At 44.5% G+C, this 17,437-nt stretch overlaps 1 protein-coding gene across 1 annotated transcript; it reads right to left on the bottom strand.

Annotated features, from left to right (window-relative positions):
* Positions 1-226: 226 nt before the first annotated feature.
* HTR5A (5-hydroxytryptamine receptor 5A) lies at positions 227-12,144 on the bottom strand. Its single transcript, XM_047094952.1, has 2 exons — positions 11,407-12,144; positions 227-559 (listed from the first exon to the last, which is right to left on the bottom strand). The coding sequence occupies exons 1-2, from the start codon at positions 12,142-12,144 to the stop codon at positions 227-229; spliced, it is 1,071 nt and encodes a 356-aa protein (XP_046950908.1).
* Positions 12,145-17,437: the final 5,293 nt, after the last annotated feature.

Raw genomic sequence — 17,437 nt, 5'->3', positions numbered from 1 at the left:
GAGAGCAAGAACAGGTAAGTTAGATTAGTAAGGTCACCAAAACTGTCTGGGAAGACCCACATTCCTGCCTTGGAGCATGGAAGGGAGGGCTAGTTCTGAAGACGACCCCGGAGAACTCTGAGGACTTGCCTCTTCCGTGTGGTGCTGGGTATTTATGGGGAAGTAGGTAGAATTGGAAATTTGATGGAGTTACAGGACAGCTCCTTCCTATCCCCAGGCCTCGTGCTCAGTGTTGCTTAGAAAAGAAGTTCTTGAAGGCGCTGTTGTAGTTCTTGTTGGAAGCTGTATAGATCAGGGGGTTAAAGAAGGAGTTGGAGTAGCCAAGCCAAAGGAAGATGCTCTTCCAGACGGTGGGGATGTCGCAGGAACACAGGGGGCCGATGAGCTCCGTGGTGAAGAAGGGGGTCCAGCAGAGTGCAAACACCCCAATGAGGATGCCCACCATCAGGGCGGCCTTCTGTTCTTTCTGCTCCCTCCACGTGTCCCCTTCTGTCTGGAAGGTGACGGTGGTGTGGCGGACTGTGGACACCATCTGAGGCTGCTGAGTGGAGGTCTTCGCCTGGAAGAGATAAGCAGAAGCTTCATGAAGAGCCACCTTCCTGTGCCTTCCAGACGCTGGGTCCCGCACATCCACCTGTAGAGAAAGCCCTCGAGCATTGCGTGCGGGAGACTGGCTGCCTGGGGAGCCCACCCTCAGCCGTGGAAACGTGGTGACAGAGCTGGCATTTGCTTGCGTCTTAGAAGCGGAAGGAAAATGGGAACACCCATAACAAATATGATGAAGATGGACTTCCCACTGCTGCCTGTTCGACAACAAACTGAAAAAATAAGCCAGTCACATAGTGCGTGTAATTCGGTGACAAAGGCACATGAGTAATCTAAAGTGCTCCGAGTCCTTGTCAAACGCTGGGACAATTAAAGTCTGACTTTCTAAAATCCTCACAACTTTCTGAAATCTTTGTAACCTTCTGTGCTCATGTGAATCCTCCCTCAAGGAATTTTCTAGAACTTTTCTCCTGGTGTCAGTTTCCCAGGACCGTTTGGGACAGTTCGCTCACCGGACACTTACCTCCCTCGGGGCTTCATGGAAAGCAGACTTTCATTCCCTAGCGGGTGAGACTACGTGGACGTTCGATATCATTCTTCCCAGCCCAACCCAGCAGATTCAGCATTCTGTGATCCCAGTGCATTTGAAAAGGATGTTCACACAGCTCTCTCTCAATAGCACACAAACTTTTAGGCGAAGGACCAGGTCAGAGGGTCATTCTTGTTAACCTAACCCCCTTGACCAGTTCATGGCTACATCTGCAGATTGGGAGTCCAAAGAAATCGATTTATCTGTTCACGGAGCATAACGGAGGTATAAATAAGGACACTATGGTTAAGGTAAGATTAGCTGCTATATGAATTCTCAAATTTGCATGATAGCCTTCTTGTTATTTGCTTGAAGAATAGTGAAACACCAAGTATTGTGCAATCAAAAAGAAAACCATAAATATTGGAACAAATAGTCCACAACACCGCAACCTGGAAAAACGGACATAAAGTGAGAAGTGAAACCTCTTTCTAGACCCCAGCCTCACCCTGAGATGCGCCACAGTGACCTTTCATATATTATTAGTGCATATCCGGTAGTGCATTGCAGGGAATTCATTTATGGAAATGCAACACAATATTTAGCTTTATTTTTCCACACAAATGGGAAAACCTACCAATTTCTTAATAAAACTCAAACCCAAAACGGCATCAGGGAAGCGATTTTTACCCCTTTTCCAAGGGTGGCAACTCGAAGCAACATTCTGGTCCTGACTTTAAAACCCCTAAAAATTCTCCTCCCTCTCAGCACTTTTTCAGGGGTAGCACTGGCCACTCAGGGTTGTGACTCCCCTGTGGCCACCCCTTAATTCCCTATAGCACAACGGATATAAAAGTAGAACACTTAAACTAGACTTTGTCAAAGGCTCTGGTCTAACAGTAGAAATAAATACAGCAACACACAGCCAGACATTCTGGCTTTGGAGATATGGCACTCTTTTGGGAAACAGCCAACCCCTCCCATCCTGACTCCCTGTCTGCCTTCCCCGTGGTCATTAGCCTTTTCAGACTGACTCCAGAAGCCCCTGCGTAGTCCTTTATGTACTCAAATTCCAGTTGCAAGACACGATGAGCCCCACAACGAAACTACCAATGGAAGACCAGCCTTCTGTAAGGATGAGATATATCCCCGTGTTGGCACATTATGTTTGTAGGAGTTTCCTGTTGCATAATGGGAAAAAGTTGCAAGGTTTCCAGGCATATGACCTACATTTCAGTGTAGGATTTGACTATTTCTATGGAAATTAGTCTTGGGAAAGGGAGCTGACGTTTTACAGGACACTTTTATGGAAGTTCATCACTTCAGTCGCGGTCCCTGTACAGGAACGTGAAGTGCCCTACGTGCAGGCCTGCTTGTATGGGCATTTGGCAGTTATCCTATAAAACCTGGTGTTCTTCCAGTTTACCTGGGTTCCTACAGGTGATGAGCTGTTCCCAGATAAAACGGACATTCGCTGGATCTGCGAGAATCGTCCTCTGTGTAATGGTTCTAATGTTGAATGAAGGGCATTCTTAAAGATATCCCAGGGAGTTTATTCCTAAGTTTGTCTTCAGGAGGACTTTCCCCATGTCAATAGGGGGGCTCAGCTAAACCCTCGCAGGGGTTACATGCATGTTCCTTCCTCACGGAGTTGTTAGTACAGCAGTGGGGAGCCCACGTCCATAGCCCCTTCCAACAAAGACTCAAGATTCCTGTTTTAACCATTCCCCTTTATTTCCCATGGGGACCCCTTATGGTTCTGCTTTAGATTCAGATTAAATATTTTCTCTGAATACTATCTTTTTCTGGCTTTCTGTGAGTCAGGAGCTATTTATAGGTTAGTCCTAGAACCCCACGTGACTCAGAAAAGCACATTTTCTAGGACCTCGATATGAAGTGTTGACTGTTTAACTGGGCCCCTCTTCATGCATCCTTCAACACCAACTCACCTGACAGAAGAAAGAGGGCCACGGATTTAAAATGGTTCTTCCGGGACAGCAGAGGCTCCGCTGGAAAGAGGATCTTTGTCGCCTGGGAAGTTTCAGGTTTCTAGTGTCTCATGGCTTTTTGTTGCTCGCCCTGTGGCTTTCTGACTCGGGGACTCCTTAGCTCTTTGCTTTCTGCTAATCAATGATTACAATAAAGCGCCTAATTGAGTCTTGAGAATAGAACTCTATTAATTACTCTACCAATTTCTCAACACGCAATTCACAGAAAAAGAAGTAGGAGGATAAAAAATAAAGTGGACATCCAAGCCAAATTAGACTTTTCTTAATCATCTTTGTAATGCTGTATCGTTTGAAGCACACATCTCACAATTTAGGATACACATACAAAATTTTTCTAGGTGAACAATTAGCCTCATCTCTCTAAATAAATGCGTTCTTTGGGGGACGTGTACTTATGTGTTAGACTTCTCATTTTTCTGAAATCGTTATGTACTAAATAACGATTTACGGGTTAATCATAAACCTAGTAGGTTTCTTTCATTTCCTCTAACCACTCAGCTCCGCCTTCCTATTAATATCACACATAATTGATAGATTACCATCAGTGGTAGGTACTGCAGTTCAAGGATGAAGACTGTTACCTTAGAAGTGGTTTTGGGTGGTTTGCAGGTTAGACCAGCCCACTGTCAGAATGGAAGATGGACCGATGAACCAGGATGCTCAAACTAGAAATGGTCTTACACGTTAAGGGAGGGCTCCACACAGGGGAGGGTGAAAACATCACTTGAACTTCCCAACAAACTTAGGAAGACTGATTGTTCTGTGGCTATGGCAACAAGGAGTCTTGCTGTTTACATATCTTCCACTGACCAGGGACAATCCCCCTCTGTGAATACTCATTTGCAAACCACACAATCCATGTCTGGCCTCGAACGTCAGCCAATTAGGATAGGACTCACCCCCAATAAATGCTCCTCTGAGCACCAATCAATTGACAGCAGTCTCACCGAGGAACCTCGTCTTAGGGGGATGTCAGTTCACTGCCCTGAACTCCACGCTGTCCCCAGTCCCCACAGGTGGTCAGCATTCTGCTCCGTTCTGGATACGGTGCTTGACAAGTATAGTTTCTTCTCACTGTAGTAAGCAGTTTGGCATTTATTTCTGTTTCAGATACTGTGTGGTGGTCGTAGCATCCTTGGACAGTTCAACAGAGTCCACTGAGATCATTTTGAAGACCCTCCACAGGACGCTTGGACCACAGGTGCGTTCACTGGAGCCCAGACTCCAGGGGCACTCAGAATCTGTAGCCAGCTGTGGTGGTCTCAACAGCTCCAACCAGCTCCAATGGGCTCTTTTTGCTCTCTGAATTTTGTTATCCTAGGACTTGTAACCAAAAGTGTCTTTGGTTAAGGTCTTTAGACTTAGGTCTTTGTACCAGGTAACTAGACCTTTGATTGAGATGTATACTATTTGGTAATTGACTTAGATCTTTGTGCAAGCCAATTATATCTCTCATCCTAGAGGTGTACCATTTGGCAAATATGTTTATGCCATCGACGTACTTATTCTACTGCTACTTGCTTTGCTTTTGCTATTATTTGTCTATATATGCAAAGTCTGGTTTCATAGGGTAGTTTCGTTTGTTTTTCCTAGAGAGCCTTTCTCTCAGTTGAATATAAAAATATAAAAAAAGATTGTTCTGCATGGCATTGGCTTGATAAGCTTCTAATCCATTCCAAGCCAGACCTGAGGGCTAATGTTCTGAGGACTGATAGACTTAACACCAATTTGTGGAAAAGCAATTGATCAAACTTCGCTTTCGGTCCTTTACAAAATTTGAGGATATTCCCTGTCCTCTCAATTTGTGAGGGAAGGTCACTTTGTTTAGTTGGTATTCCGGCTCAGTGAGTGTTGGGTTGGTGTTTGTATGGCCTCTTGCTAGCATCTGGTCAGGGATCCTTGGGCACTATTCACAGGCACTGACTGTTGGCCAACCATAGAGTCTTTCTTGTGTGTCATGGTTGGTCTAAGCCAAGGACTCAACCTTCTCCTTTAGGAACTTTGACTTCCTATTTTAACTTGCACTATAATCTGAACTCCTGTGCTTTTCTCAACAAATGCCTTTTTAAAAAAACTTTCTTGATAAGGAACTTCTGACAAGTCAAAATCAGTAAATTCACCCAGATAAGAGCCCTAGAAAAATCAGGGGGAAAAAGACCAAACAGTTAACAGCTTCCTTCTTTAATTGGTATGCTAGGGCCTTAAACAAAATCTTAACTCTAAAATAGTCTCGAAGGTTTTGTAACATCCCCACACCTACCTGCCTTGCACATCTAGGTCTTGTATATTTCTACCTAGCTGCACCTGACTTCCTAAATGAACTGTCCTCTCTTCAGGGTTTTCTCAGAAAAAGCAAAGCCACATAGTAAATTTGCCAGATAAGGAGTCAAATCTATAGAATTTCCATTAAAACCCTGGCCTCAAGTTAAGTTAAGGGTTATAATTTAGAATTTTCCTAAACTTCAGAGAGAAAATAAGAATAAAAATGGTTATGGAATTCAGAATTTGGTGAGAGTATTGGACAAAATTCTTATTGTCTTGAACTACAAGTCTGTACCAGTGAGTGAAGTGAATTGAAGTCCCCTCAGATGGGGAAAAACAGATCCTTAAAAGTAGAAGGATAGAAAAGAGAAGAGCTATATAATCCAGCTATGAACATTTTAAATATAAAAATATATAAAACTATAAGATGTAAAAATCAGAAGCCCTTCTTTTAAGGAAAGATTGAATAGATGTTCCACATTGTAAACTAAATAAAGATAGAAAATAGACTTCTGGAAATGTTCAAGCAGTATTCTGGTATAAACCCAGCATCTGAAGTTTAGAGTCTTGCCCTATCTTTCTATAAATGGGCTCAAACTTGAATTAGGGAATTGAATAATAAAAAATAATGGAAATGTGAAATTACCAATTTAGAAAATATCCATTAAAGGACTAGACGTTTCCAGATATCCTTAGAAAAATAAATTAGCTAGAAAGCAATACAGGATATGTTTCTCTAGATGAAACATCCCAAAGGACCTCTGTTGTCAAAGGTTTGGGAGTCTAGACAAGGACCCTTGTGAGTATTGCCAACAGAAAAATCCTTGAAAGAATCAGTGTTCCATACTGGCTACAAGTAAAGATGACAACTATCTAAAATCTGTCCAGTGAAGTCCCTCTGAGGGAGACATTATCACCCAACAAATCCCTGTCCTTCTAAATTTCCAAGGGGAGTTGTCTATCATTATAGATGTAGAACAATACAGCTTTCTTGTTTATACAGGCATCACTATAACTGCCATTATCCCCATAATTATAGAACAACAGATCCTTCAGCCTAAAATTTTACCGTTGTCTGAAAAGGAAACAGCAAATTGACTTGAAATAAGTTAAAAGCAAATGAAGAAAACTAGAGAAAATTTTCTTTAAAAAAGTAATTAGTTATACCAGATGGTGAAAGAAGATCATGAAAGACAATTTGTGGCTAGAGAGTAAATTTCTAAAGGCTTGAGGGAAAGTGAACTTCATGAGAAAAATTCAAGCAATGAAAATCTTTCATAATTTTGTGTGCCAACTCAAGGCTGGTATTTTAGGATCATTATTAGAAGAATAGTTCTTCAGTTTCTATAACACACCTACAAATTTAAGAAGTAAGATCTGCTTCCAGATGAAATTTACTGCAGCCCTTGTATGTTATCAGATTATAGCTGATCTACACATGAAAATACTTACACTCTGTGTAATTCCAGACATTATCAAACAAATGGCAATAAGTCTAGAATCCTATGAACAAAGGACACCACAGAGAGAAAGATTAATTGGAATAGAATGCATAAAGTCCAGATTGATTCTTCCTAGCTTATCATTAATCTGCCTTTTGTACAAATATGATAATGCTGGGCCATGCTCTAGGTAGATGAATTCAGCAACATGGTGCCTATCAGAGAACTGTTGTCTCTTGAAGGCCAACCCTCAGTTCAGTAATAAAGGTTTTTCCCTTTGCTTCGGAGAAATTACATGACTAAAATTAGTCACCACATTTTAAGACCTTATATTAAGCCTTTAAATCTTGTTATTATACATAGACAATCCCTACTGCTAATCAAAACCACCCACATTTTTCTACTTGTTGATTAATCATGATTCACTGTCACCTTCTCTTTCTCCTACTACCACCCATTGGTTTAACACTAACAATCCGGCAACTGTATAATCCTTAGCCAATGAAGGTAAGTCTCATGATTGTGTTTCTGTAACTGAAGAAGTGTCCTTGCCCCAAGCAGAATTTTTTTCGCTCTTGTTTGAAATTACAACTTACTATTCTTTGTTGGTGGGTGTTATACTGAAAATAAAAATAATGTGTAATAATCAATTTGATATGTAATAAGTAGTTCAGCCTTTCTCATAAAATGTAATTTTATATCAGAAGCCAAACTGTTCAATGACTCAACGGTGGCTGCTTCTAGGGCATATAAAATTGCTAAAATAATAGAAGAGGAGGTATAGGAACTAACAACTGGTATGCTTTCCAGATAATTCACTTCTTCAACATGCTATAGAAGCACCTTCTTCAGGCGTTCTTTAAAAATGAACAACAAATGTGAATTACTCGGTTGGTGACTTAATGCTCTCTGAAATTATCCTAAACTGCAGTGTTAGGCTTCAGGGAGGATGACCTCAACATTAGCTGCAGACAATGCCCAGAAGTAGAGGGGTAGGCGTTGGCTGCTAATCAAGAACCTTGACCAAGCAGATGAGTACATGAAGACTGTCTGACAATATACCTATAGCTTCACTGAAGTTGATCACATCTCTTGTACACCTCCAGGGTTCTTTATCCCATACTAAACTCACGCTTTTTCATGTCAATCAAGAAACAAGATTGATTGTTCAGTAGGGCCATCGGTTAGGCCATTTCAAGGACTAACTCTCCAATGCCCTCAATGGATTATATCTCCTTACAAAGAGTCCAAACGGTTACAACTCTTTCAGGGAAAAGATTCCTGAGAATACTGACCTCATCCAAAGGAGTCAGACAACTTGAGGTTTTCATTTAAAAAAAAAATGATTGGCACAATAATGTCTACATTGGCTGACATAGTAAATTGTACAGTCTACGCTCTGGGGGCACAACAAAGCAGTTTAAGTATCTTAACCTAAAAAATCTTGACTAATAAAATCACTCCAGATTTGCTTTTGGCCAGCCAAGGAGGAGTCTACCCACTAACACTAAGTAAGACTTCACATTGTACCTGGATTAACACTACAGGTAAGATACAACTATTTTTAAACTAAAAGAAAAGGTAAACTAGCGGTCTTAGGTAGACACAGGGAATCTTTGGGACTGGCTTTGATTAGGACTAAAAAATCCTGGGTCATGACTTGGGAGATCTTCCAGGCCCTTCTTATAATACTTCTACTTGTTTGCCTCAGAGTTGTTCAATGCTTGGTAGCCAGAGCTTAAATGCTTCTGCACTGCCCTGTCCTGAGAAATGATTGGAAATTACATTGACTGATGTGCAATTTGAGCATCAGATCTCCACAGATGAAACTTCATCTTCCGGGAGAATCACCAACAGTGGTCAATATCTGGTTAGTCCTTGAGGGTTTCTCTCAAAGCTTTGGCTGAATAAGGACCAAGAGTGGGAGCCTGAGAACTAAATGTTCCCACAAACTTAGGACAAGACTGTGTGTTCTATAGCCTAGAAGCCAGCTTAAACTTGGTCTATTGATCAGGGGCAATTCAACTCAATGGACTTATTTTACAAGCCAACTTAGCAGTGTCAGTCCCAGGTCAACCTGGTTTGGATTCATTCCAGTAACCCCCTACTGGGATGACAACCAACCAACAAATTTAAGACTCGTACAGATGATATCAACCTACATATATCTCTCAAAGCCTCCCAATGTCTGAACTCCAAGCTTTCTAAAAATGCTATTTAAGATCAACATTCTTCTCTGCTCAGAGAGATTGTGCCTGGCCAGCATGGTTCAGCCATACACTAGTAAATAATAAATTCAGCATTATCTTTTTATGCCAGATCTTTGGTAGTGTTTTCATCATCCTTTTTTTGAGGGCAAAGCCCATCTCTTGTGTTGCCAGTTCCCATCTCAGTGTCTGACATAGGTTAGGTTCTCAGTAATATCCTTGGAGAAAACTCAGCAGATAAAGAAGGAGGAAGTATTGTGTTTCCCTGGGTAACACAGCTAGTTGGTGGTAGAATTCTATTTAGAAATTTTGGCACCTGCTACCATGGAGAAATCAGGAGACCTGGTTTGTAATTAACCCTTCACAGTAACATGAGGACAGAGGCAGCCCCATATTGTATGTGGAACCCTGGATCATTTGGAGGTCTTGCAAAGCCAAGACAAACCATTTTTTAAAAGTTATCTGGCAGAGAAAGGAGAGAAAATGAAACAGTGCAGACTAGTGTATAAAAGCACAAAGATATCATGATGCTTTGTTTCTGTTGTCTCCAGAGCAGAGCGGTAAAAGCCTGCATCGCTTTGCAGTAAGCCTCACAAGAAAAACGGTGACTGCTTTCCTTTTAAAGCTGTATCTGGTACCAATTGTAAACCATTTACCTGGATAAGCATCCCAGCAGAAGAGAGTCTGTGTAAGGAGGACCCTTGAAGGTGGTCAGTCCTCTTGCTCCTGACCTGGGCTTGGGGTGATTCTCATACACACGGAAGTTCCCGACAGTCTGGTGCTGTGAGCACTCTTAGCCATCAGCACTCCTCATTCAGGTTAGAAATCGAATAGGTCAAGGTTTCCCAAATTTGGCATTACTGTCGTTTTGGCCTGAATTATTTTTTGTGGGGGCTGTCCCGTCCACTGTACAATGTTTAGCCCCACCCCTTGCCTCTAACGCTAGATGCCATTAACACTCTCTCCCAAACTTTGATAATCAGAAATGTCTCCAGACATTCCAAATGGAGGGGGCAAATCACCCCTGGTTGAGACCATTGTTCCAGATAAAAGGATAGGTAGCCTCTGACCCCCTTTCCCTTCTTTCTTCCAGAATGATGCACTTTCTCCTCCGTTACCTACACCTCTGGTCCCTCTAAGCTTGATTGACTGGTTATTGTTGGAGTTAGCCTCTGATCAGGAAAACAGAACCACATTACAGCATCCACAGTAGGTGTTTACCTCCCTCACTAGAGGGAACTCTTCATGGGCAAAGATGACGTCTTTCATTGTTTCACTCCTACCACCATCCCCATAGTATGTGCTTGATATGCTTAATTGAATTTATGTGGTTGTCCTAGAGCCCCTAACAGAAAATGGGGCTGTGTCGATTTCTGATCTCACTTAAAAAAGTGAATTAGACTCAAGGAATCACCTTGGCAATGAGTTGGTCAAGGGGGACGCAATCCCCACACCCCATGGGTTCAGTTGTCATATATTTCCTGAATTGAAATCAGGGTTGGATTATTAAGAGTTAACAAGAAACAGAAAAGTGTGGCGGAGAGAGAACTGGAAGAGAGCCCTCACTGTGGCTGTAACGATTGTCCTACAGAAAATGCCACTTGCAAAGAGCTGGGGAATTGTCTGCCTTAGATTTTTAATCCCTCTCCTCCCCCCCCCCCCCCCCGTCCCGTAGCCTGTCTGGGAAGGCAAACAGGTGATCCTCAGCTATACACAGAAGCCTGACAGGGCTGGGGCTACACCCAGAGAGCAGCACCACAGGCAACGATGGGACATAACAAATGCAGGCTTGGAGACAGACAAAGGTCTGTAATCTCACACCAGGGGAAGAGGACGCTGCAGAACTGCAGAGAGTAATCCAGGAGACCCTGTATTCTGCAAAGCTAGCTGCTTTAATTTGCAAAGAAAAAAAAATAGATTGGGTCGAAACATGAATCTGCTTGGCCTGCTGTTTGGCAATCTTTCTGCCAAGGCTCCTCACCATCTGTCCCTTCCTTCCTCATTGAACAGCTCAGTCCAAATGCAGGAAGCTGCAAGTTTATCTAGTATAGCCCCAGACACCTGCTTCTTCAGCCCTCCTACAGGGTGTGATAGAGTCACAGAATTTTAGAGCCAGATGGGACCCTGTGGAAGAATGTAGTCCAAACCCCTCATTTCCCATATGGGGGGGGGGAATCCATCAGAGATGGTAAAGACCATTATTGGCTCTGTGATACTGAGCGCGTTGGAGCAAAATCAGCCTCCGAGGGTTTCTTCAGCTACCCCGGTCTACCCCTTCCCCTTTGCCCCCACCCCTCCCCAAGAAAGGAAACTGAAAAGCTCACTTCCTACAAACTTTCAAGTCAGCGTGCTGGAGCTAAAGCCCGTAGGAACGCGAGTGAAGTATTCGCAAGGGTCACTAAAACACCCACCTCCACAGCCTCCGATATGGGTGAGACACTGTTGGTCCTGGAGCCCACGCGGAACCTGGCCGCCTTGTAGATCTTCCAGTACACGAAGAGCACGACGCAGAGGGGCAGGTAGAAGGCGCCCACGGTGGAGAACACGGTGTAGGACGGCTCACGGCTCACCTGGCACTCCTCGTTGTCCTCAGAGTAGGTCTCCCCCCAGCCGAAGAGCAGCGGGGCCAGGGAGATCACGGCGGAGAGCGCCCAGGTGAGCACTATCATAACGTTGGAGACGCGCTTGCGGGTGCGCAGTGTGTACTGCAGGTGGCGGGTGATGGACCAGTAGCGGTCCAGCGCGATGGCCGTCACGTTCCAGATGCTGGCCGTGCAGCAGAGCACGTCGCACGCGATCCACAGCTGGCACAGTCGCCGGCCCAGCTGCCAGCGGCGCCCGGACAGCTCGTGCACCAGGCTCAGGGGCATGACCAGAGCGGCCACCAGCACGTCCGAGATGGCCATGGACGCCACTAAGTTGTGCGGAACCCGGTGGAAGGTGCGCACGCGGAGAATGGTCGCCAGCACCAGCAGGTTCCAGGAGAACGTGGCGGCCACCAGAAAGCCCAGAAAGGTCAGGATAAGCACACCGAAGACGGAGAGGAGGGGGCTGGGGCGCGAGTCTTCCGCGCCGAGGCCGCTGCGGTTGGTCTCCAAAGGGGCGGGGGTGGAGAGGGAAAAGTAGGTTAGGTTCACAGGCGAATCCATCTCTGGGTCAGGAGGCCGGCGCAGGGTGTGTGCAGGAGGGGAGTTCAGGAAGACGGACGGTGGCCACTGCGTCCAGAGCCACTTCGGATGTTTGCAACCTCTGGCTGGGGCTAGGGTTTCTGGGGATTGCCTATGAAACTGGCCCCAACCTTCTGCCGGCGAGCATCCGTGGGAGACGGCGCGGCGGAGAGGAGGGCGCTGGGCTGCGTCTCGCAGCCGGGGCCCGCCTAAGCTGTCACATGCCCAGGCTTTTCACCTCGGCGGAGACAGCAGTCTGGTCGCCCAGAGCCGAGCATCTCCCAGGTCGGGGAGGTGGGGGGGGGGGCGGGGAAGCTGGGCGACCCTGGAGCGTGTGGGTGCCTCTCCTGCCGGAGAGGATGCTGGTGCGTCAGAGCAGTACTCTCGCAGCCTTGCCTCCGTACCCGCCCCTCTCTCCAGGCAGCGGGCTGCAGCCTCAACTCCGTGCCAGGGAAGCCAAGCAGGGACCTGCTTTCGGGGACCTGCCTTCTGCTATCCCTCCCCCCCCCCCCCCGCTCTCCCCCCCCCCCGCCGCCACCACCCGTCCCCTAGCCCCACCCCGTCTGGGGCTGCGGCTTTTGGAGAACAAACACTGGCGCGCGCTCCAGACCTCCCTTATCAAAGTGGGGATCCAGCCTACGTAAGGCATCAGCTGATAAGGTCGCCTCTCCCCGCCTCTCTCCCCAGCACGCTGGTGCTGTCCATGGTGCTGCTGCCTCTCTCCACCGGGGCGCGGGGCTTGGTGCTGTCCTCGGTACTGGCCCTGCTTTCTGAAATGGGCTTCCCTCATGGATCAAGTTTACCAATGAACTTCCCTTGAGACATTCCTGTAGCCACTCCTTCCCACGATCCTCTAGGGGTGGTCTGCGTACCTTCAGTGGGTTCTCAGCTTTCCGCAGGGACTTACATTTTGTAAGTGTATTCCAGGTTAAGCGTCTAAGATGGTATCACACTGGCTTTTCAACTACTGAAGATTTCAGTATACTATTGCATTCTTCCTACACAACACTCAGTGCTTCCCTTAAAGGGTAGTTTTCCTTTAAAGAGAAAAGGCAAGATAGTATTTACTGCTGTTCCTAGAGATGGTTGAGGCATTGGAACTCGAATGTTTAAACTATTTCCTCAGAATCACAGAAAAGCTGCAGTCTTTCCAGTAGACCCTATTAGATTTGCTCCCCATGAAGGGAAACATTGGAAACAAGTTATTTTTTTTTTAATTTTTTTTTCAACGTTTATTTATTTTTGGGACAGAGAGAGACAGAGCATGAACGGGGGAGGGGCAGAGAGAGAGGGAGACACAGAATCGGAAGCAGGCTCCAGGCTCTGAGCCATCAGCCCAGAGCCTGACGCGGGGCTCGAACTCACGGACCGCGAGATCGTGACCTGGCTGAAGTCGGACGCTTAACCGACTGCGCCACCCAGGCGCCCCGGAAACAAGTTATTATAAAACAACAACAACAACAACAACAACAACAACAACACTCCATCTCACTAGAAAAAAAGAGGGAGCATTTAACTCTTTCCCTGTGCATACACACATAACCATATATTCATTCACAGTAATTGCAAAAATATCAAAAGGCCCTACCCAGAAGTTATGATGTAAAGCGCTTTGCAGAGACATGATATACAAAGATAAAGTAAACTAAGAAAACCAACATGACAGCAAGGAAAATAAGATGGCATTAAGCATTTTTAAAGTACATACAGTAGGGGGGCGCCTGGGTGGCTCAGTCAGTTAAGCATCCAACTTTGGCTCAGGTCGTAATCTCACAGTTTGTGGGTTCGAGCCCCGCGTCGGGCTCTGTGCTGCCAGCTCAGAGCCTGGAGCCTGCTTCGGATTCTCTGTCTCCTTCTCTCTCTGCCCCTCCCCCACTTGTGCTCTGTCTCTCTCTGTCTCTCAAAAATAAATAAATGTAAAAAAATTTTAAGCACATACAGTAGGTATTAGGAAGTCCCATACATTCACAAGTGGCGGGCCACAAATTTGGCCAAAAGCTTTTTAGCTATTTGAAAATGAGAAATACATTTTGTTATAAGATTCAGTTTCTAAATGAGTATGATAAGCATCAGGAGACTACACTGGGAAGAGAGAAACTTCTCCACTGGGGCCCGTAAGAGAGAATGCTGTTGGGAAACGTTGATGAGACTATTCTTCATTCAACACAAGATTACTCACAGAGCTGCTTCACCAAATATTCCTTAAACACACCGGATGGCAGCTGCCTGGGTACAGTGCTTCTGTGTGTGGGTCTAGCCAAGGGAAAACTTGTGCTCATTCAGAGCACATGACTTTCTTGGAGCCATAGAACCAATGGGACTGAGATGTAGACCATGAATCTTCGTCTTTGAAACAAATGTTCTGAACAATTCTGCATTCCACTTCAGGGGCCCGTGACCTGGAATAATGGGTGAGCTGCATAACCAGTGGGCAGCAGGCCTTGATGATGGTATCTCCGGATACAGATCTTAAAAGGCATATGGGATGCAAGTATATTCCCCACTGGTACTGTGTGCTACAGCTAGCTGTCTGTTAAGTGAGACGCTTCAAATAGGAGACCAAGCCAGGCGTAACTGAGGTTTTTTGGTAAAAACTGGAGTGTCATATAGGTAAGAATGAAGTCAAATGCTCTCAAAAAGAAGAAGTCCAATGGAGCATTTCCAGAAAAACCTTTTTTTAAAAGAAATCCTGATTTATCTTTTAAAGAAACACAAAGAGAAATCAGAAATTTTTTATCTTAGAGCATGGTCATAATTTTAGCTCGAAAAACATGTAAACAGGTCTACAACTCTGCCATAAAGCACCTCTGAAATGCCAGTTTTGAGGAGTGGAATTTCCTGGTTTTCTTCCTGGGGGCTGAATTATGTCCCCTTCTCCCTCAAAATTCTTGTGTTGAAGTGCTCACCTCCAGTACCTCAAAACATGATTGTATTTGGAAATAGGGTTTTTAAAAAGTGATGAAATTAAACAGAGGCTCCTATGGTGAATTGGGCTGGTGTCCTCATAGGAAGATGAAAGTCTGACATACAAAAGGACCCCAGAAATGTGCACACACAGAAGGAAACCGTGTGGGAACACAGCAAAAGGGTGACCATTTGTAAGCCAAAGAAAGAGGCCTCAGGAGAAGCCAAACTTGATGACACCTTGATCTTGGAATTCTGGCCTTCAGAACTGTGACAGAAAAAAGTAAATTGCTGTTGTTTAAGCCACTTAGTGGTGGTATTTTGTTACAGCAGCTCTAGCCAATGAATACACCATCCAACAAAAGATACGTACGAAAGATACAACCAAGATGATATACCATGGGGCGGGGGATTTATAAACACAATGACAAATTAAGGGACATCTACTAAAACACATCTTTATAAAATGTACTTTGTGCTCATCCTAGGAATAACTGGACACAAGTTCTTTTGTCTACTAAGGTTACTTACAACTTGTGATTAAGCCATATCATTGGCATATAGAAAGATGCTTGTTTTACATTTTTTTTATAATGGGAAGGTATGCATCTAGTTGATTCAAGTATAAACTAAGATTCTCTTTTTTTTTCAGAGAGAGAGAGAGAGAGAGAGAGAGAGAAAGCAAGTGAGGGACAGGATCGCAAGCAGGCTCCGCACCATCAGTGCAGAGACTGGTGCAAGGCTCAATCTCCGAAATCTGAGCTGATGTCAAGAGTCAGATGCTTAACCAACTGAGCCTCCCATGAGCCTCCAAACTAAGATTATTAATTACAAGTTTAAAGTGAGAAAAAATCAAAATGCAGAACATAACCTTATTCCACCCTACTTGCAAGGATGGGAGGGATAAGATTTTTCCTATCCACCAAACCATCACAATTTCATGAGATCAATAAACCATTAAGGCATCATCATTATTACATAAAATCTATATGGCAAACCAGGTGTCAAATGCATATCCTGTGTGGTCCTACCACAAAAAGAAAATTAAGGAATCCTTATCCCTATTTTATAATTGAGGAAATGGAATCCTGGAGATGAAGGAACTTTCCCAAAACCACAAGATTTATTTAAATGTTTATTTATGAGAGAGAGAGAGAGAGAGAGAGAGAGAGAGAGAGAGAGCATGAGTAGGGGAAGGGCAGAGAGAGAGGGAGACACAGAATCGGAAGCAGGTTCCACGCTCTGAGCTGTCAGTACAGAGCCAGACAGGGGGCTCAAACTCACGTACCGTGAGATCGTGACCTGAGCTGAAGTCAGATGCTTAACTGACTGAGCCACCCAGGTGCCCCCCAAGTCTATGCTCTTAATTGGTATGTTTTACTACACAAATAATTAGGATTTCACAACAATTGAAAGCTAAGCCCTTGTCTTCATTGCCTTGGGCTGCTAAAACAAAATACCGCAGACTGTGGCTTAAACAACAGACATTGACCTCACAGTTCTGGAGTCTGGCAGTCTGACATCAGAGTCTCAGCATGGGCAGGTTCTGATGAGGGGTCTTTTCATGGCTTGCGGAAAGTTGAAAGAGAGAGAGAGAAAGAGAGAGAGAGATCAATCTTTCTCTTCTAAGCCCACAGTCCCGTTGGATAAGGGCCCCACCCTCATGAACTCATTTAACCTTCGGAAGACTGTCTCCAGATACTGCCACATTGGGGTTTAGGGTTTCAGCATATGAATGGGGGGCACAATTCCATCCATAGCAGCCTTAAGAGATTATTTAATGGTAAGGGAAAAACCAAAGCAATTTACAGAACTCAATGTGATTCCCAACCATTTTTTCCAAAGGTGAGAGAAAATAAAAATAACCAGAGGAGCCAGTCTGAGTGGCCTGAAGGCCATGGAAGACCTTCTCCATATGGTTAACAATGGCCAGAAAAATCTAGGCTTGCTGTTTGGTTAGGAAGAAAATGGCAATGTATTGTGGATGGGATGATAAGTATGTATCTAGCCTATAACTGAAAAGACAGTAGTCCCCACACATTTAAAACAACTGCTTGCCCCTATTTATATACAAAAAAAAATCTATTGTTTTGTTCATCTAATCGGCTTAACAGTAGAAAACAATCACAGGTCACAATAGACTTAAAGCTAAAGAACAAGGTGCCATCAGCCGGTGGAGATCTTACTTTTCATTCAGGATGTCTCAAGCTCCATACATATCATGCAACCAAAAGAATAAACCTGCTAGTCAAAATCCAGATTATATATGATAGAGTGTATTTGTTTCCTTTTTCAAAGGATAAAAGGGCACAGATAGACATTATTTTCAGCCCAACCCCCCACTGATTGCCTTACACACACCTGGGGGCAT

This window comes from Lynx rufus, unplaced genomic scaffold (genome assembly GCF_022079265.1).
Source record: "Lynx rufus isolate CCGP_SWC_20201006 ecotype Redwood Valley unplaced genomic scaffold, mLynRuf1.p SCAF_4, whole genome shotgun sequence".
Classification (NCBI taxonomy): Eukaryota; Metazoa; Chordata; class Mammalia; order Carnivora; family Felidae; genus Lynx; species Lynx rufus.
Note: the sequence above shows the minus strand (reverse complement) of the source record. Positions and strands in the feature narration are given on the sequence as shown.

Bases quoted from the DNA above. Each gene is read 5' to 3' on its own strand.
- HTR5A (XM_047094952.1), bottom strand. From the start codon at position 12,144: ATGGATTCGCCTGTGAACCTAACCTACTTTTCCCTCTCCACCCCCGCC. The intron at 560-11,406 runs GTGGGTGTTTTA...TATCTCTTCCAG, and splicing joins CCATATCGGAGGCTGTGGAG to GCGAAGACCTCCACTCAGCA.